The sequence below is a fragment of the Heterocephalus glaber genome, unplaced genomic scaffold, assembly GCF_053883595.1.
Source record: "Heterocephalus glaber isolate CG9 unplaced genomic scaffold, H.glaber_assembly_v1.0 deba00001299, whole genome shotgun sequence".
NCBI classification, from domain to species: domain Eukaryota; kingdom Metazoa; phylum Chordata; class Mammalia; order Rodentia; family Bathyergidae; genus Heterocephalus; species Heterocephalus glaber.
Window position 1 is genome coordinate 182264 of NW_028258246.1, and position 22353 is coordinate 204616.

General features: G+C 40.8%; 1 protein-coding gene across 1 annotated transcript; it reads right to left on the reverse strand.

Moving 5' to 3' along the window:
• Positions 1-15411: 15411 nt before the first annotated feature.
• On the reverse strand, positions 15412-21909 carry LOC106010198 (uncharacterized). Its single transcript, XM_087211133.1, is given in 2 exon segments — positions 15412-20343; positions 20404-21909. Coding segments are annotated over 2 exon segments (5049 nt in total). The 5' UTR covers positions 20966-21909; the 3' UTR covers positions 15412-15856.
• Between the last annotated feature and the right edge of the window lie 444 nt (positions 21910-22353).

The following is a 22353-nucleotide window of genomic DNA, read 5'->3' on the forward strand; positions in this document are numbered from 1 at the left end:
ATATAGTAATGACAAATAATTCTCATACTTAATATTTATCTACAGTAAAGGAAAACATAACCACTTAAAGATTTGTAGGAGGCCATTGATAAGAACTTTATACGTAACAGTCCCAAACTGGAAATAAACCAAATGCCCCCCATTAGGAGAAAGGAGGAACAAATTGTGGAATATTTACACAATAGAATATTGACCTGGTAATAAAAAAGAACAAACTAATTATATCTGCAATGAAATTAAAGCAGGTATATGGTACTCCAAAATATGCCAGTCTAGTATATTGATAATTTTGAGTTAAGGGAATTTGAAAACCAGCAGGTAGAAGATCTCTTTGACCTTTCTTGTCTTCCTTAAAAGCAGGAAATGAAATTTCCATGTGAAAGATGTCCTCCTTATGTGAGAAAGGAAGTACCCTTCACACCACCACAGACAGGAAATTGAGGCCAGGTGAATTCTCTACATTGTTAGACTAGCCTTTACCTTACTAGCAATTTCTCCACCCAGTTAACTACTATAGCCCAAGCCCCTTTGCTCTGTCACATTTTTACACTTTATTATTACCTGTCTAATTCAGTATATAAATGTTTTACTGAATCTTGGATTTTCAAGTTCTAGTGAAGCTTACAGTGACATGTACAATTTGTATAAAATAAATTTTTATGCTTGATTTTAAGGTCTAACTGGAAAGCCCAAAGAGGGTAGAGGTGAAATTTTGTCTGTCCTGCAATATGGGTATAACTCCAGGCAGCACACTATGTTCATGAATTGGAAGTTTCAACGTTATGAAAATGTCAGTTGTCTCTGAATTATTCTATAGATTTACTGCAATTTCAATCAAAACTGCAGTAAGGTGTTATTTTCTGTGAAAAGGACAAGTAATTCCAAATATATATAGAACTACAAAGGGGAAGTAATTGCCAAGTTTTTCTTCAGATGTTATACTGCCACTAATCAATGTTTACTATAAAATCTGCTATCATAAATAGACTGTGGTATTAACACAAAATGTCACCTAACAGACTAATGGAATATAGTCCAAAACCTTACTGACACACATAGTCAAAAATATGACAGGAGTGTAGTGGACAAAGAATACTCTTTAAATGAATGGTGCTGGGTTATTTATATGGAAAATAGTGCAGCTGGAACTCAACCTCAAGCCACACACAAAAATTAATTTATTTTGTGCTCTTTATATAAATACGAAGAATAAAACTTGAAATTTCTAGGTGATAGCATAAGATATTATCTTTGTAACTTTGGGACAAACAAACACTCCTTAAGTACAATGAAAAAATCTAGGAACAAGCGAAATCCTGATATAGTGAATAACATTAAAATAAGGACCCTTGTTCTTCAAAGGACACCATTAAAAGAGGGAGAAAGCAAACAACAGATTGGAAAAAATATTTTTAATACATCTGCTGAAAAATATTTTAGCCAAGAATTTTTTAAAAAGCCAAGAATAAACCAAAAGTCAAGATGTTCCAACAGATATTTAAGAAAAAGGATAAGAAACTCAATAGAAAAATGAAAAGAATTGCACATACACCAAAACAGATGAAATGGAAGCAATTAGACAGCAAGTATTGGAAGGGATGTGGAGCAACTGGAATTCATTGATGCTGTCAGTAAAAGTATGCACTCTTATAACTTCTTGGGAAACCAACGTCATCTACAGTCAACCACATCCATAGAATACAAATATCTTACAAGCTAGCATTTCATTTCCTAGATATATTTATAACAGAATTGTATTATATTTATAGCAAAAGCATACACCAAATATTCATAAAAAGATTATTTTTAATATCCCTCTGCTTGATAGAATCCAAATATCCATCTCTATTAAAACAGAAAAAGTAGGTTATATATTCATGCAATGTAATATTAATTTATGTTAATGAACAAACTGGTCCTATATGCAAAACATGTTTGTATCCTATATGTATAATGGTGAGTAAAAAAGCCAGGAAAAAGAATATCTACTGTATGATTCCCTTTATATACATTTCATAAGTAGACAAAACTAATTCAAGGTGATAGATGGTGCTCTAATGGCCACCTTAGCACACAGAGCTGAGTATAAAAGGACTGTGTTGGACTATGGGAGTTTAATCTATGGAATAAAAAGATGTGTACATACTGTAATATAAATAATTTATGTGCTCACAGCTATCTGATGTCCTTCTTCATTCTGCCTCTCTGTGGTATTGACCAGTGTGGGTAAGGGACTAATCATTTTCATTTATTGATAATTGTTTCATACTGGCTTCATTCCCTTGAGAATTTTCTCTAGGACACTGAATGTACCCTATAAAAATTCTATCCATTCCAAAATTGGATTTTCCTCTTTCTTTTCCTTTCCTTTTCTCTTCTTTTGGTATCCCTGTTTCTCTCATTGCTTAGAAATTTCAAGTTGGGATCTCATATATCATTTCTTTTAGATTCCTGATTCCAGTTTGATATTTGGATTATAATCTTGGATCAATCTGATTCTAATTTCAACTACTTGATACCTGGCTACAAGATAAAAAGTATTTTTACATCTGTACCTTCACAAATGTCCATATTTGTGTCATCTATCTACATATATCTTACTCAGCTTTCTGTCTCTGTAACAGCCTACCTAAAACTGGGTAATTTACATAGAGATTTTATTCTGACTCTCAGTTCTGAGGCTGGGAAGTTCGAGAATGGGGTAGTCACATCTGGTAAGGGTTCAATCATGAAGCTTCAATCACGGCAGAAAGTAGAAGGGAAGAGAGGGTGTGCAGACAGGGGAGTGGACAGAGATCGCTGGACATTTTGTAACAAACTGCTCTTGCCATAACTAACCCACTCTTCAGGAACTACATTAATCCCCTCCTAGGTCAGAATCTGCTTGACTCAAACTTCTCTTAAAGATCCCATCACCTCTCAACAGTGTTACATTGGTAATTAAACTTCAACGGTGATATTTTCGGGGACAAACCATATCCAATCATAGCAATATCCTACATGCAAAAACGCAGTTAGGACTCAAGGTATGCAAATGGAAAAACCCTTAGGAACCTGGGAATACCATGTATTAAAATTTTTGGATTTGTTTAAATCTGTCATTCAGCCTTATTTTCTTCATATATGCACATATATTAAACACGTTGTATATAGAAAACTTGAAAGCCTCTGGATTTGACCATTCAGTTTTGTCAAGGAAGAACTTAACTGAATGTATCTGGGACTTGATGTCCACGCATAGTCACCATGTTATTCAGTAGATCTCTTCAGATTATTACCCCAGTCTAGCTGAAATTTTGTGTTATTTTGTGTTATATCTTCCCAATATCCCCACCCTAAGACCCATTTCCATCATTTGACTCTCACTCTTTTCATTAATCTACCCAACTTCTATAGACAATCACATTTGACCTAGTATTTCTATCTCCCCTCATATGTAAGGCACCTACAAATATCCTAAACTCTAGGTTGAGATGAATATAACTAAGTCATTGCTAGTAGTAGGCATCTGTGATTTTATGTCCAGGCAGCTCGGTCTGCCTCTTCAAAATCAATCTTACTTTGGGCCGGGGATTTAGCTCAGTGGTTGCACCACCTGCCTTGCAAGAGCAAGGTCTCAAGTTTGATCCCTGGTATTAAAAAACTACTAATAAAATCTTATTTTACTCAGTTCTCCACATATCCACCTTCCTCAATAGGATACTAAGGATGACCCCTTTGGGGTTTGGGGATCCTGATACAGACATTTTTCTGAAGACTCATTGTTCTTGATTCTTTCTTTTCCCGTGTTGAAGCATGGCATTAGGAACCACATGCCTCTACCTCCTTTCTACCTCCTTATCATCTCATACTTATTCTTTTCTCTGTTTTTTTTCCTGCAAATGAGTTGGTTTAGCTTTATCTTTTATCAGTCTTTTATGGACTATTGAAATAGTCTTGTAACCGTTTTCCTTACTGTGCCTTCCATTTCACCCTTCATACAGGAAGTAGAGTGATTCTTTCACAATGCAAAGTGTATCACGGTACTCTTCTGGGTACAATAACCAGTGACTTTCCACTGTCTGTCACAGTATGAAATGTAAAGTCCCTATGTAGCATCATATGCTACATATGTGATTCTGATCCTTCCAATTTAATTATGGTTTTTAATCTAATCAAATTAATGTTACATTCACAATGCATAATGTGTAGACTGCCTTTCTTACCTCATTTGGCTTTCTTTATATTTCTTTTTATTGAGTGTGACGGTGCCAGCCATCACTAGTCGAACAGTACCTGAGAGGAGGGGAGAGGATGAAAGAAAAACAAAAGCTCTGAGGAAAAGAAAAAGGAGAGAGAGGCCGAGGAGAGACCCCTCTTCCCACTTTATTGCCCTTTATATACCTTTTCCACAACCCCGAACCCCTCCTCTGTACGTAATTCGGCGACTAATTATTTTCCAGGGAAAAGGTCAAATGTATCTTTACAACTCCGGGAATAACATTCCCTTGCATTACAGACATTCGAACTCTTTCTATTTAACCACTCTCGTTACAAGTAACCATCCTTGTTTTTGTGCCAGCTGCATATCCAGGATTCATTATGTTCTCAAGAGACTCAGAGGTCTCTGAAGGTTATTTCAACCTTTCGCTCTCCACAATTGAGAATAAATATTTATCAATGTTTAGCAAGGATTACAATGTATATTTTGTATTTAATTATAATTATTGCAATTTGACAGGAGAAAAAAATGAGATTAAGAAGAGGAAATTTATTAGCTCATAGTCATGCAACCAGTTAGTGGCATAACTGGGTGGGACTGAAATACAAGTTTTCCAACAGCTACAGGCCAGGATTCTAATCTCTACATTATGTAACAATGAACTATTTGAAATTTGCAGAATGTGTCATTAATTTTAATCTGGGCATTATTTATATATGTTACAAGAGAAAATGAAATCATATTTCTTTTTAGTTTTTATACCTTGTATACAAAGGAAATTTTCCATCAAATATTTTATATTTAGGCAGTAAATCTAAGTACTACAACAAAGGAGATGTGAACAACAAGGTCTTTGTGTTTTCACAATATGTAATGCTGAAAACCTTGACTATAAACTTGGATTTTTCTTGACAATTAGTTGATTTTTTTCTCAACTTTCTCAATAAATAAATAATACCTGCTACAATGTAAAGATTTTTCACTTAAATAACTAAACCAAGCCATGAAAGTTTTCAAGATGATAATTACAAAGTCTTGAAACTTATTTATTTTGCTCTGGGGAGAGACAGACTCATAGAAAGCTTTTTGCACAAAGCGAGAAAAACAATGCATTCATTGTTCAAATAGGATTGTAGTGACTTCAAAATATGCACATAGCTAAGACACACATATTTATGCCTTTTGGAAAATGCTCTATGTCATTTTGACTCAAATAGATGCAGTGAGAAATCACTGTGAATTTCCTCCTGACCATGTCTGTAATTGTAGCAGCAGATCAAATGTCGGTGTTCAACTCAGAGATGTACCTGTACATGTACCTGCATGGGAAACACTGAATTAAATAAAGGCTTGCTTCCCATTTGTCCTGTTTAATACACACTAGAGTAACTTTCCTATGCTTTGCTCTTAACAAGATAAAGGAATCTACAATTAGTCTTTGGTCTGTGAAAATGAGAAGTAGGAAAACAATTTCCATTAAACCCTGCTCTGAATTATGTTCTGCTTTCTTAGCTAAGCTCTGAAATACCCTTTGCTGTTTGACGATCTGTTACATGTCTACCCATGCATTTACTGTTCTCTCTCTAGCCTCAGTGAAAATATTATATTTTGTGCTCATATTTTAACTCATTTTAAGAGATAAGTGAATCATTTTTACTGTGAACATAGACAAAGTCAATTAAGCTCCCTGAACTTCAGTTTCCTTCTCTGTAACACAGAGTAATAGTAACAACCTCCTAGGTTTTGGTGAGTATCAAAGAGATACTGTTCTTGGTATGTAACTGACAAGCTGTAACCATCCACCACCTGCAAGCTATAATTATTCTCCCCAACAATCCCATCTTTAGAAAGATTCTCCTTTAACTGCTTTCTTTCTGTGCTGAAAGAAGAAAACTGTTGCAATATTTTTAAAGATTATAAAACTTTAAAATTGTTTAGTGGTAAGAAGATATTTCATATTATTTTGTCATCTATAAAATGGGGGTAATAATAACACTGAACTCAGGCAGTTGTTGTAGGGGATTCATTGAACAAATTACATGCAAATCCCTAAGAAGAACACAGGGCATATGGTAAGTGCTCAATAAATACAGTTATGATTAACATTGCATAACCAAGGTCCACGAGCAAACATTTGGAGGCAACAGAGACCAATATAGAAAATAATCTGTTGTTCTCATTACATGTGGTTAGTTGGTTTTCTCCAGCGAATATGCCCCAAGGTATTGGATATGAACATGAACTGAAGATTTGGTCAGCATAAGAAACATTCCGTGGTTTCCATTCACTCTGTTCATTCCATAAACATGTTTTGTAAAACTCCTCAGGCATGATATTTGATGAGTATCAGCCCAGTGAACTTGAATTTGTATAAAAAAATGGAATTTTGTATCTGGAAGGTAATTCGTCAATTAAGAGACATGATAAAGACAAAAAACTACAAGATTACTTATTGGTACAATTCAGTGGTGTTTTCTATGTGCTATCTGTTGTTCTAAGAGCCTCAACAGTATTAACCAGTTTAGTGACTGTAAATTGTACAGGCCTCTAATACTATTTCCACATGACATGTTAGAAAACTAAGACACACGTGAGCCAATATATTTGAAGTTCACATTGCTAATATATTTGAAGGTAATTTGTACCCAAGGAGTTGGGCCCAAAGTCTTGGCCATTATTTGTTTCTAGAAACTTGTCTTGGATCTTTCTAGAAACTTTTGATGCTCTCACCAATGCACCTTTTTTTGCATTCTGATCAATATTTCATCTTTTGGCCTCGGACCTGAATAGAAGACTCTGGCCACGTGCTCAACCTCCAGGTGAAGACATTTACTTCACTCACGTGTCATTACTTGGCCAGCCACATGTAGTTAGTGGAAAACACCCAGGTTAGAGAACAAAACTTTTGGTCTTGCTTCTCTTACTTATTCTATCATTTTTCATCATGTATTTTTTATATATTTTATGTATTTCACAAGGAAGGCTCTGAGGTTAAGTAAGTTGGGGAAAAGCTGATTAAACCAAACAAACTCAAATAAATTTTTAAATGAGCAGATGCCTCAAAAATTTTAATGTGGCATATACATGAATAAGAGGTTATTTCTTAGGATTTCACTTAGACAAAAATTCTCCAATTATGAAAAATAAGAAACTAGCTTGTGTTTATATTCACTTTAATACATTACTGTTTTGAACCATAATCTGTTATAGTATTTAGAACATTTCTTAAGAAGATAAATTAGAGCAGCCAAGAAAAAAATCTATATTTAAATTAACATAGTCTATAATTTATATTTAAATTATATTATAAATATATTATAAATCTATATTTAAATTAATGTAGTCTTTCTGCAAGTTTGTGTTTCATCTCTTTTTTTTTTTTTTTTTGGTACCGAGGATCAAACTTGGGTCCTTGCGCTTGCCCAGCAGGCGGCGAAGCCACTGAGCTAAATCCCCGGCCCTGTTTCATCTGTTAATGACAGGAAATTTCTATTCCTCATCTTTTTCTCGAGGTTGGCAGGGGTTTCTGGGAATTAAACCCGAGGCCTGGCACATGCTAGACAAGCACCCTACCACTGAACTACATCCGTAGCCTTTTTTTATTTTGAGATAGGGTGTCACAAAGCTTCCCAGACTGAATTCAAAGTCCAGTTCCTCCTGCTTCAGCCCCCTGAGTAACTGGCAATCATTTCCTTTGTATCCTTTGTGCCTTGCAGAGTTCCTGGCACAGAATAAGTCTGGATAGAATGAGTCTGATATTTGAGTCTATCCAAGAAAAAGTCCACCTAGTGCTATATACCAAGAGTGATGCCAATATGTTTTTGCTGAAAACATTACAATGCTTTTGTAACACAATGTATACAGTCTTTAAATCCAACAAAAATGTAATTGTTGACCAAATACAGAAATTATCATGTTGTTTGGTAGGTATAAAACAACTGAAATTCTAAAGAGAAGTATTTAAAATGAAGTGCTTTAGATTTCTCATGTTCCTGTTTTTCTAAAGTTACAAAGTAATTCCTATTAAATGTAATTATTTAAAAAGTTGAAAAACTCTCTAATTGTGGTGACATAATTTTTATGACTGTTGACATCCAAGAACTTCAGCCCATGGTGCACAACGCTTTACATTAAATCTTCGTAAACAACACCAAAGATTTGTGTAACAAGCTGGTGGAGTGAATAGTACTGTGCAATTATCCAGTCTCTTCTTTTCTCTCCTTAAGGTTCACTATTTTGTAGATCCTAGAGAGAGCAATCAATGCCCTGACACTCAATCCTGTTAATTCAAACCATCATAGACATAAGCTCAGATTTTTTGTGAAAGTTGTTAAGCAATTTGGTGGGACATAGAAAGTGATAAAACATTGATATTACTTATACAACGTATCTCATTGCAAAATTAACTGTGCTGCATCTAAAAACACGGGGTCCCTCTATCTCACTCAGTCCACTGTCCCTAAAGCCATAGGATCTAGATCCCGTGTTTGAAGACTGGGGAACTTGGGGCAGCGCTACACGTAAGGTTATTTGGAAAACAGGACTGTGAAATTATCAGACCCCATGATAAAGTATGCATCAAAATTATAGCAGTTACCCTAAAGTGAATTAGTACAGGCAGACAGTATTTCCTAAGCAAGCTATTGTTTATCAATGGCCATGGAATGTGTAAATATAGAACTAGAAAATATGAAAAATAAGCTTTCTTCAGGCTAAAATTTGAGCCTGCTTCTGTTGCCACTAACATCTAGGCCCAGGCACTTCTATTTTAATTCCCTTTCTTCAGCACAGTGACTTGCTCTGTTATATTTAGATATGGCTGATATAAATATAACTCCTCCACAATGGTGAAATATAGAATTCATTGGAAATATTACTTTTTGTTATATATCCTTTTCTCCCTTCCCTTTCTGATGATGACAACTATCCAAACACTAAATATCCATGCCCGTTACTGGCTTAACAAGCTATGTAAAAGATTCAAATGCTTGGTGATTTTTTTCTTTATTTTGATAACAGTTGTTAGATTTTAAAAATAAATACCTGTTCTATATTTCTATCATGAATACCCTGACGGTGGGGGGGCGGGGGGGAGTAAATCTCTTCCAAATGCAAACTACTCTCTTAATGAAGGTGATATTCTTTGAGGTTCTTTTGTAGAGTCTTGCCAAAAATACGCTGCATTCCTTTTACATAGGCAGGTATTAGAATATGTCCAAATTAGTGAAAAACAAAAACAGTAACAAACATGTGGTGATTCATAATAGCAACTTCCTACATTGTAATTCTAGAATGATCTCCTAGGAGATACATACGCAGAAAATCACAGAGTAAATGTTACTTTAGCTACAAAATTTGGACTTTATTTCGAAAGTAATGCAAAAATTTAAAAAACAAAAAAGGGCAGGTATTACATACTTTATAAAATTTCTGATGTGTAACCAGAAATTTACTTTCAAGGAGTAGGACCAACTGGTCAAGAAATTTTACAGTAGAAATAGACCCTCAAAAGATACAGATATTGGAGTTCTAGATAACAGAACATTATATTATTAATATATTCCTAGAAATGCAGAAAACATGAAGAGAAAAAAACTTGTTAATTTTTTTAAAAAAGAATCAGAAATACCACATTGAGGAATGTGATAATGGAAATAACAACTTGATAAATTTGCTATAACAACAAATTAGACCCCACAGAAGAGAATAGTAAATTAGAAGGCTGATCATTAAAAAGTTTGCAAATCCATGCACACAGAAAAAAAAAGATGGAAAGAATAGAAGGGTCATGGTGAAAAGAGTTAATATAAATGAAATTGTGATCACTGAAGGAGGACAAAAAGGAAATGGAGCAGATTAATATTTGAAAAAATTGAGACACGTTTTCCTAAAACTGATGAAATACATAAAGTCAATGTGAATCGCAGGTTTCTATGTACTCCAACTGGAAGTGTGAGAAAGATGATTCCTGGGGATACAATAATAAAATCTGCTTTAAAGCACATATAAAAAATTGAAAATCTTAAGAGCAAATAGAGAAAAGGCACATTACTTTCAAGGAAACATCAAGGAGACTGACATCTGACTTATCAATAGAAATGATAATCCAGGACAATTGCATCCTCATAGTGCAAAGACAGAGAACTGACAACATCAGGTTCTACGCAAAGCAAAGCTATCCATTAGTAAATAATGTAAGAGTCATCTTTAAACAGCAGACACACACTTCAAAAATAGTAAAATGTGCTCTTCAGTCAATAAGAAAATAGTCTCAGTTGGAATTACAAAAATCTTGAAAGAAAAGAAACCATAAGAGATGGAAACTAATGGAAAATACTACTTGAATTTTGAATACAGTATTTTGGGTCTAGTCACAAGTAAGAAATCAGACAAGTTAGAAAGGGAAAAATTCATTTCACCAAAGGGTGAATTTGGGACTGTGAAAACAATATGACAATTGGCTCACTGAGAATATGTCATGAATAGTTTAAGAGGTGTATCTGCAATGCATGTTTAAATAACATAAAATTTAGGAGTGAGGTAAATAAGTTACTGTTCTAAAGTCTTTGTTTATCTATAAAATGGGAAATGTAATAAGGCAGAATGTACCAGGCCAAAGATATTTATAGTTATTTTTGAAGAAACCATTACCAGGATAGTAAAAGTATTCCAGTACAGAAACAAATAATGAAACATACTTGACCCAACAAATGAGGAATAGGAAAGGGAACGCAAAAAGCAAAAGAAGAGATGGAACAAACAACAAAAATAATACAGTGAATTGCAAGCTAACTAACAATATTTTCATTGTGTGTGCAAACTTAATGTTCATGTACAAAGTGATATTTTAATACTGGAATGAAAAATATAGACAGATCAAGATTTAGAAAGGTACACAGTAAAATCTACAACCAAGAGAAATCCAGCAGACAACTAGGGTTATAAGGAAGAAATTATTACTAGGGACAAAAAGGACTTTCATAATGATGAAAGTTAATTTAATTAAAAATACATAATTTGTATGCAATTAGCAATATATTTCAAAAATATCCATAGTAAAAGCTAGAGGAATTATGAGGCAAATAGATAAATTATATAATATATAAATTTATATAATATATGAGTCAAATATATAAATTATATAACACATAACTTTATATAATATATAAATCAAACATAAATTATATAATATATAAATCTATAATTATAGATTTTATCATCTTTCTGTCAATACCTGAGAAAAAACAGATTAAAAACATTTAGTAAGGGATAGAAAATTTAGACAGCTGATTAACAAACTATCCTAATTTACATGTTTCAAAGACACCATCAACAAATGCAGAAAAAATTGCATCCAAGAATCCATGGAACATTTAGCAAAAACATGACTATTATGCCACAAAGCAAGCTTCATGATAAATCAGAGAATTTGCTAACTACAGAGAATTTAAACTAGTCCTGAATGATAAAAGGTATCCAGAAAAATTCCCAAATACTTCAAAGTTAAGTCATATACTTATAAATAACCCATGGGTTATTTGAAAATGAAAATTTATTTTAAATAAATTTTCAAATTACTACTAATCAAAATGTGGGGAGCAGCTAAAAAGAAATGTTCAGATATAAAGCCATAACTTAGGAAGAAATTTGAAAATTAATATTATAAGAATTCATCCCAAAGAAGTACAAAAAAAGTAACAAAATCTTCTCAATATATGGAAGTAAAGGAACTAATGATAGTTTGAGTGGAATTCAATGTAATTCACCATATAAGCAAAATAAAGGAGCAAAAAAAAAAAAAGGTCAGTAGATAAAAAACACTTGATAAATTCAAAAGCAAATCATTAGCAATTAAAATATACATGATTATCTTTAACCTATAATTTATAATAATGCTGTAGCACAGTATCAAAATTTCTTTTATGTTAATAATAAGATGAAGATGTCTACTATCACCACTTTTATTCAACATCAACTTGGAACACAAGCCATTTAAAAAAGGTAAAAAACAAATAAGTAGAGCTGAGGTTCGGGCAAGGGGGGAAGGGGGTGAGCGGGAAGGTGAAGCGGGGTGGAGAAGGCGAGCAGAAGCGAGGAGACGCCCCCTCCCCCCAGCTCCTAGAGCCATCCGGACTCTTCCTCCCCGGGGAAGGGCAGCGGTTTAAGGCCCGGGACTGGAACCGCGGATGCTGCGCTTTCGGTTTTCTACACGTGCTCCCTTCCCTTCCCCCCTCTGATCCCCGACCGCCCCCAATCTGGATGTCTCTCGCCTCCCCGGGCCCCGCTCCCGAAGTAGGGGCTGAGTCGGGGTCTGCGCGCAGGCTCGCCGTCTGTCTCCTTGCCCCGGGATGGCGGGGCCAGGGAGCCCCGGGCCTCACCCACTGCCTCTCCGCAGCCGAGGTGCGCGCCCCCAGGGCAGGGCTGGGCCGGAGGCGGGGATGCGCAGGGCGCCCGCAGGCAGGGTCGGAGGGGCGCAGGGTCCCAGAGATTAAACACTGGAGGGATCAGCTCCCACCTCGTGCCCGACTCCCCCACTTCCGAGGCGCGGCACCCACCTCCAGCGCCCGAGCCGTCCAGGCGGTCAGTAGGAGCAGTGCCAAGCTGGGCAGCATCGCTACCCTTGCGCGGGGCACCAAGTGTGCGGGCTGCTGTGTGAACGCGATCCACCGCGCCCTTGCTCTGCCCGAGATGCCACCGCCACCACTGCCGTCTCCGGGGGTCCTGCGCTCGCCCTGCTCTGGGCGCTGTTGCCTACCGCTGCCAAGGAAACTGATTGTTTCTGTAGCTTTCTTTTTCTTTTTTTTTTTTGTACCAGGGATCGAACTCGGGACCTTGAGCTTGCAAAGCAGGCACTGGAACCACTGAGCTAAAGCCCTGGCTATATCAATTTTTATTGGAAAGTATTGGCTTATATCTTCTATTGAATACATTGTCATGTAATAGGCACTGAATAGCCTACAACTAAATAGATACTGAATGAGTTAATATGTTTCTTATAGTCCTCACATCTGTTAGAGTTATGGAAGGAAATATACTTCAAGTCAGTTGTTTTGTTGTGTCCAGATTGTGAAGTCCCAGAGACCACCAGGAGGCCGTTTCCGATGTAAGCACACAAGGGTCGTTTATTCAAGCTTAAGCAGGGACTCTCAACTGTCACCGACACAGCGGATCGAGATTGAGAGCCCTGAGTCCCTAACTAGCAGGGTTTTTATTGAGAATACAACAAGCTTTGGTTATTAGTAGCCAGGTGATTGGTTAATACTTAATACATATGAAGTGTAGGGTTTTGGTTGGCTAGGCTTTGGGGGTCGAAGGGGATTACGTATTGGTTTTTGTGAGGGAGAAAAGGGGCAAAGATTAACGGCCGGTTGTTACATACTGATCGTTAGCAGACCCACTAACTAATGGCCGCATCTATCTTGTGTGGACAGTCAGCTCATTAACTGCTTATCCTACAGATAGTGTGCCTGGAACGCTCTCTCCCCGGGTACACAGGTGGTTGGGTAATAAACTCAGGAATTTCAAGTGGTGAATTCCTAGTTTAAGCACAAATTTGAGAGAACAAAGGAGACGGCTCCAAAATGGAGTCATTTTGGTCCCACATTCCCCCCTTCTCATGATGCTATAGAGGGCCAATCATGGGCCTCTGGGGGTTAATTTTATCAAGTCGGTAGGAATTGGCTGGTATTGGGACCTGAGCACCATTAACTGAACAGCGTTAATTTGTTTTTTGATGAACGAAACTAGTGTATTGAGTATACAAGGTCCAAAGGTCAACAGTAGTAACACGATAAGCAAGGGGCCTAGCAGGGTAGAGATTAGGGTAGTTAGCCAAGGGGAAGAATTAAACCAAGATTCAAACCAGTTTTGAGATAGTTCTCTTTCTCGCTTACGTTTGGCGATGCCCTCCCTAACTTTAGCCATGGACTCTTTGACCACTCCTGAATGATCTACATAGAAGCAACATTCTTCACCTAAGGCAACGCAGAGTCCTCCCTGTTGAAGGAAAATTAAATCTAGCCCCCTTCGGTTTTGGAGGACTACTTCTGCCAGTGAAGTTAAAGACTCTTGGAGGTGGGAGATGGAGCTTTCTAGTCTTTCAATATCTATATCTATGGCTGCCCTTAAGTCATTGTAATGTTTATTGTGTAGTATTAGCGATGAAACTCCCGTTCCTGCCCCAGCTAGCCCCAAACCTAGGAGGACGGTCAGAGTAATGGCCGTTACAGGTTCTCGTTTAACTCTGATTTGGGTTTCAGCCAGGCGGCTGGAGATGTCCCTTTCTGAGTGATATAACAGCCGGGGGACCAATTGTACAAGTACACAGAAATCTCTAGTCTGTTTTAGCACTAGTCCATGTATACAAGGGGTGAGTCCAGAGGAGCAGGCCCACCACCCGTCATAAGGGGGAATGAGATATTTAGGTCTAGGCCGAAGAATGGTTTTGTTACAAAGGTGTTGGTGGGAGACCGGGACACTGTCAACACAAGTTCCTTGTCCAGTTACCGACTGTAGGGTCAGCCTAGCTGTCCCTTTTTGTTGCCATCTACACTGAGTCGGACTGTCTGATTTAGTGAAATTGTCTAGATAAGCTATTGCCTCGTAGTATGGGGGCTTGGTATCATAACATAGCCAGCAGGACTGAGTGAGGTCTGGCCTAGATGCATTTAGGGCCTTAAAGGTGTGGACCATCAGTTCCCAAAGGGGGTCTTGGTCCTGGCTATGATCGACTTTTTCTGTCTGGGTGATCATTTGAACCAAGGGCAGGAATGTGGAAGTGGAGGTTAAGTTTGATGGCTGTATGGAGGTATTTGTTTTTGGTGGCATGGGCGAGCTCTTCGGGGGAGGGGGCTTAGTAGGTCCGAAAGGGGCTATTGGGGCTAGTGCCAAATTTGGCCCTATCAATTGGGGAGGCCCTATTGCGAGCGGCTCAATTTTTAGTTTTATAGTAAAAAGTAATCCATTATCATATCCACTTTCATATAATCGCAACCCCCAACTGCGGCCTGTGAACTGCTTGCCTGGGTCCGTAAAAGTAATACGGATGGGGTTACACAGAAATTGGGCACAGCGGCCAAAGAGAGGATTGTGTGCCAACTTCTGTTGGGGAATCTTGTCGACCGAAATAAAATCAGTTGTAATGGAGGGTTTCCAAGCTATGGCCCCCGTTGACTCACAACCCCAATTTTTGCAAAAGAACTGTTTAGCACCCCCACAAGTTACAATTTGACTTCTAGTACGCCCCCCCCCCCGGACAGACGTAGAAGGGGGTGTCTCGTAATATTGCCCTGCGAATTACATGGTTGCAACCCGGTGTTCGTGAATCGACCGGGGGGAGGGTACACCCCTTTTCTGTTTCCCCACATTCAGGCCTTCCCCGTGACTCTAGGCTCCAGTGTCCGATATCCCAGCTGCCAGTGGCTAGCCGACAGAGATCAAACTCTAGAGCAGGCCACCAGGTTAATGGTGGGCTCACTTTGGACGAGCTGTTAATAATGTCACCTGTGGCGGTACTAATGATCATCCAGGTTAAATTTAGGGGAGCATGTGGGTTCTGTCCTCCTAATATCGGTGTCAAAAGTACAGTTACCACAATCATGACCGTCGACGACGCAGCTTGAGTTTGAGGGGATTGTCTTGGTCTTTGGACACCTGTCATGATGGAACGAAGTCCTCTAGGACAGCGTGAGGATCTGCAGGGTGAACGTGGGTGTAGTGCACCCACGAGGCAATCCCGTCAACCTTGAGAGCAGTGGGCGTGGTCAGGACTGTGACGTAGGGTCCTTTCCAACGGGGCTCAAGGTCCTTTTGTCGGTGTCTCCGGACGAAGACCCAGTCTCCTGGTCGATAGCGATGGGGCTCGGGAGGCGGTCCAGTTTGATATAAGGCTTCTAATTTAGGCCAGATATCCTCGTGCACACTTTGGAGGCTTTTTAAAGAAAGTAACAACTTTTGGTCATCAAATTTAACAAGCACATTTGATTGAAGGTTGGGAATAATGAGAGGGGGAATTCCAAACATGATTTCAAAGGGAGTTAATCCCATCTTATAGGGTGAATTGCGTACCCTATAGAGGGCGAAGGGAAGGAGAGTCACCCAGTCACCGCCAGTCTCTAAGGTTAATTTAGTTAAGGTCTCTTTTAATGTTCTATTCATCCTCTCTACCTGTCCTGAACTTTGGGGTCTGTATGCACAATGTAATTTCCAATCCGTCCCCAATATCTGTGCTAGGGTTTGACTCACCTTGGAAATAAAGGCGGGTCCATTATCTGATCCTAGCATTACTGGAAAACCATACCTTGGCAGGATGTCTTCTAGCAGTTTCTTAGTCACACTTCGCGCTGTTTCATGTTTGGTAGGAAACGCTTTTGTCCATCCTGAAAAAGTGTCTACAAAAACTAACAAGTATTTATAACCATACCTTCCAGGTTTTACCTCGGTGAAGTCCAATTCCCAATAGGCTCCAGGTCGGCTTCCCCTCAGCCTATTTTCTGGGTTGGCCCTATTGTGGGTGGCATTTGTCAATTGACAGGCTTTGCAGGTAGCAACAATATGTTTAATTTTAGAATTAGCATCACGGATCTTAATTTCAGCATGTCTCAGGAGATCTTGCATTTTTCGAGTGCCCATGTGGGTGGTCCGGTGCATCTTGGAGAGAACTTGTTCTCCCAGCGCTTTAGGCAAGATGACTTTACAATCAGAAGATTTTCACCACCCGTTGAGGCACTGAGGCATAGGTAATTGTTTTATCCAATTTAAATCTTCTTCAGTGTACTGGGGTTTTTCTGGTAGGGCTGCACTTCCCGGATCGGGCAGCTGAGTGGCCAGTGTCAGATTAATCTTTAAGGCTATTTCTCGGGCTGTCTGGTCAGCTAAATTATTTCTTCTGGCAATTGGAGTGTCGCCTTTTTGGTGTCCTGGGCAATGGATAATGGCTAGTTTTTTAGGTAGCCAGAGGGCTGTTAAGAGGGCAAGGATCTCCTCTTTGTTTTTAATAGTCTTTCCTTCAGCTGTCAGGAGTCCCCTTTTTTTGTAGATGGCCCCATGGACGTGTGCAGTGGCAAAGACATACCGGCTATCTGTGTATATATTTAACTTTTGGCCCCGTCCTAGAGTCAATGCCTTGGTCAGAGCTATGAGCTCCGCCCATTGTGCTGAGGTCCCGGTGGGCAATGGTTCTGCCCAAATGACCTCAGTCTCTGTCACCACTGCTGCTCCTGCATACCTGCGGCCATCACGAACAAAGCTGCTCCCATCAGTGTACCAGGTATCATCTGCATCTGGCCACGGTTGGTCGCTCAGATCTGCTCGAATTTCATGTACCTGGGCTAGGATGTCTGTGCAGTCGTGAAGCGGGGCCTCCAAGTTCGGGTCTGGCAACAGTGTGGCTGGGTTTAAAGCAGCCGGGGCCTGAAAGACAACTCGGGTTGGATTTAGGAGTAAGCTCTGGTAGTGGGTCAGGCGAGCATTACTGAGCCATCGATCCGGAGGCTGTTTTAGGACTCCCTCAATAGCGTGAGGGGTGGTCACGCACAGTTCTTGGCCTAATGTCAACTTGTCAGCATCTTTGACCATTAGAGCCACTGCTGCAATCATTCTTAGACACGGGGGCCATCCTGATGCAACTGGATCAAGTCTTTTTGATAGGTACGCCACTGGGCGGCGCCATGGCCCTAGATGCTGGACCAGGACGCCCTTAGCGACTCCTTTGTTTTCATCAATGTAAAGGTGGAATGGCTTAGTAATATCGGGCAAGCCCAAGGCTGGTGCCGTCAGCAAGGCTGTTTTAATTTGATCGAAAGATTTTTGTAGCTTTTCTGTCCATTGAAAAGCCTGATTGTCTTTGGTTGCCTCGTAAAGGGGCCTTGCGAGCTCTGCGAACCCCGGTATCCATAGGCGGCAGAAGCCCGCCGATCCCAAGAACTCTCTGACTTTCCGAGGAGAATCTGGTGTGGGTATCTTAAGAACTGTCTCTTTTCTAGCATCCGACAGCCATCTCTGCCCTTCCCTAAGCATGTACCCCAAGTAGCTTACCTCGGGTTTGCAGATCTGGGCCTTTTTGGCGGACGCCCGGTACCCCAGTTCTCCTATGACTATCAAGAGTCTCTTGGTTCCACTTAGGCAGTCTTCCCGCGTTTTAGCTGCTATGAGGAGGTCATCTACATATTGTAACAGAGTTAGTTGGGGGTTCTGGAGGCGAAACTCACCCAGGTCTTCATGTAGGGCCTCGTCGAAGATGGTGGGAGAGTTTTTGAATCCTTGGGGTAATCGGGTCCATGTCAGCTGTCCGTTGAGGCCTTGTTCTGGGTCACTCCATTCAAATGCAAAGATGTGTTGGCTTTTGGGTGCTAGCGGAAGGCTAAAAAAAGCATCTTTGAGATCCAAGACTGTGTACCATTGATGGCTCGGGGGAAGTGAACTCAAAAGGGTGTATGGATTAGGCACTGTGGGGTGGATGTCCATAACCCTCTTGTTCACTTCCCGGAGATCCTGCACTGGCCGATAGTCATTAGAATGAGGTTTTCGCACTGGCAACAAGGGGGTGTTCCAGGCTGGTTGACAAGGCCTAAGAATCCCCTGAGCAAGCAACCTCCTGATGTGTGGAGTTATTCCCTTCTGGGCCTCTAGGGGCATAGGATATTGGCGAACTTGTACAGGATCTGTCCCAGGTTTTATTTTCACAAACACTGGTGCTCTGTGTGCAGCTAACCCCATGCCTCCAGTCTCCGCCCATGCTTGTGGGAACATGGTAAGCCATTGTTCCATGTCAGGATCAGGAGGGGCCCTCTTCTGATGTAGCAGATATTTATCTTCTAGGTTTATGGTTAGTACCTGAATGGGCCTTCCCTCTTGATTAAGGACTTTTGTGCCCCCGGGTTGGAAATGAATTTGAGCCCCTAATTTAGTAAGTAAGTCTCTTCCCAAGAAGGGGTAGGGGCAGTCTGGTATAATCATAAATGAGTGGGTTACTTGGCCCACTCCCAAGTCTACTGTTCTTTGGGTTGTCCATGAATACTTTTTCATGCCTGTAGCTCCTTGAACCCAGGAGGTCTTATCAGAAACATGGCCACATGGTTCAAGTAGGACTGAATGTTGAGCCCCTGTATCCACTAGGAACTCGATAGGTCTCCCCTCCACTTTTAGGGTTACCCTGGGCTCGGGGAGGGGTGCCAAACCCCGTCCCCCCTAATCATTTAATTCATCCATAGCCAGGATAGGGGCCTTGGGGCGTCCTTCCTGTTGTTTCTTTTTGGGACAGTCTCTGGCCCAGTGTCCATACTCTTTGCAATGAGCACATTGATTTTTCCCCAACTGGGGGCGCTCTCTGCGTCTCTCTTTGTTTTCTCCTTCCACCGCAATCTTTCTTAGTCTACGTTCACGTTCCTTCTGTTCTCCCGCAGTGGCAGCCAGAAGGATCCGAGCTAAGTTTCGGGTCTGGCGGTCATCAGCTTTTTCTCGTTTCTCCTCTGCGGTTTCTCTATTGTTATACACTTTCTCTGCCACTGCCACTAAGTCCTGAATACTCTTTTCTCCTAACCTATCTACTTTCTGTAACTTTCTCTTAATGTCTGGCGCCGCCTGGTTGACAAAATGTATTATTACAGCTGCCTTTGTCTCAATTGCTTCTGGGTCCATAGGAGTGTACCTACGAAAAGCTTCCTGAATTCTTTCTAGGAAAGCAGCAGGGCTTTCATCTAACTTTTGTTGTACATCCCCTACCTTAGCCAAATTGGTGGGCTTCCTCGCTGCTGCTTTCAGACCTTTTAATAGAGCCTGGCGATAGACCCGAAGCCTCTCCTTACCTTCCGCCGTGTTGAAGTCCCAGTTGGGTCGGGACAGAGGAAAAGAAGTGTTGATAGTGTCAGCATTGGTGGTGGGTTGACCATTGTCACCAGGAACCAATTTCCTGGCCTCATTCTGGATCCTCTCTCGTTCCTCAGTGGTGAACAGGACCTGCAGAAGCTGTTGACAGTCATCCCAAGTGGGCTGATGGGTAAACAAAACAGTTTCTAACAGGTTAATCAAATCTCTAGGGTTATCAGAGAAATTGGCATGTTGTCGGCGCCAATTATAAAGATCACTTGTAGCAAAGGGCCAGTAATGGTGAGGCTGGTTCCCATGCTCATCAGGGGCCCCTATCGCTCGCAGCGGACAAACAGTAGAGTCTGCTGGTCCTGCCGGCGAGGCGGTGCGCCGGTGACGAGTATTTTGGGCGGGACCATTACAGTTGCCAGCACCCGGGGCGGGCTCTTCCTCCCTAGCCCCGGCTGGGACTGGGTCATTTCTTTCAGCCTGCTGTTGCGGAAGAGAGGGGAGAGAGTAAGGGGGAGGGAAAATAAGATCTTCTTCGGTCCCTCCCTGGAGGACAGGGTAGAGTGGCGCGGTCGGCTTGGTTTCGGTCTGCTCCTCGTCATCGCGCCCTCTAGGAGTCTTCTTACTGGCTGTCAGGATTAACTCTGGCTGCTGTTGCTGTGAAGGCAAAAAAGGCTTAACCCATGGGGGTGGGTTAGAGATCAGAAATTCCCAAATGGCAATGTAGGGTACCTGGTCGGGATAAAGGATGGCTTTAGGAACTCTGCGTATAATTTGCAAATCAAAAGTTCCCTCGGGGGGCCATCCTACCCCAAGGGTGGGCCACTCCGAGCTGCAGAGGGTGATGAACTTAGCCTTTTTAATTTTTAAACTTAGGTTACGAGCGCTCTCCCTAACTTCCTTGAAATGATCTTTCATGAGGGAAAGAGGGGTGGTCACAGTCTGTCCCATCGTCTCAGTCCAAGTCAGTACAACACACAGACAAATAAACACAACAGAAAAACACGCGAGACAAAACCGTCCTCCGCCTGATCGGAGGCAATGCAAATGGGACGACGGCCTCGTGCCGTGCCGCGGGAGCGACCCGCACCGTCCCTCCAGGAGTCTCACTGACTCGTACTCTTGGGGCACTCCGTCCCCACCAGCGGAATCCGGAACATCTTCCAGGATCCCGGGTCGGCGGCCCTTGCAGCGCGTCTGCCTAGACCGTCTGCCGACCTTCCCAGAAAATAGGCCCAGACTTTACAAACACAAAAAACACTCACCAGCCGGCGTTGACCCTCCGGTACGGGAGTCCTGAAGGTCTTGGGATCCCGGACGAGCCCCCAAATGTTGTGCCCAGATTGTGAAGTCCCAGAGACCACCAGGAGGCCGTTTCCGATGTAAGCACACAAGGGTCGTTTATTCAAGCTTAAGCAGGGACTCTCAACTGTCACCGACACAGCGGATCGAGATTGAGAGCCCTGAGTCCCTAACTAGCAGGGTTTTTATTGAGAATACAACAAGCTTTGGTTATTAGTAGCCAGGTGATTGGTTAATACTTAATACATATGAAGTGTAGGGTTTTGGTTGGCTAGGCTTTGGGGGTCGAAGGGGATTACGTATTGGTTTTTGTGAGGGAGAAAAGGGGCAAAGATTAACGGCCGGTTGTTACATACTGATCGTTAGCAGACCCACTAACTAATGGCCGCATCTATCTTGTGTGGACAGTCAGCTCATTAACTGCTTATCCTACAGATAGTGTGCCTGGAACGCTCTCTCCCCGGGTACACAGGTGGTTGGGTAATAAACTCAGGAATTTCAAGTGGTGAATTCCTAGTTTAAGCACAAATTTGAGAGAACAAAGGAGACGGCTCCAAAATGGAGTCATTTTGGTCCCACAGTTTCAGTGAAGACAGTTTAAATGAAGGATCTAATTTTGGAATATTGCACAGTGCAGGGAATAAGTATGAGAGTTAAAGCACACAGAAAGTAGCAATAATGAAAAGTTAAAGAACAAGGATGGAGGAAGCAGTGTTGCCCAGAACCCATTGAGAGCTAAAGACTTAGAGCCAGAGGATAGAAGAAACAGTAGTCATGGAGGTACATAGCCACTACCAAAAGCTAGATGCTCAAACAGGGACACTGAGAGAGGATGAAAAATACAACTTTGACCACTCTGATGTCCTGTCAATGACTTCATTTACTGAACCTCACTTGAAGCCAGCCAATAAAGGAGAAGTTCATTGATACCAGTTTTCCAAGGCAGAGACCAAGGAAAAGAAATGTACAAAATGATTCTTTGGAGTAGAACAACTGTATTGATCACTGTATCACTTCCTTTATCTATTTATGTTCAT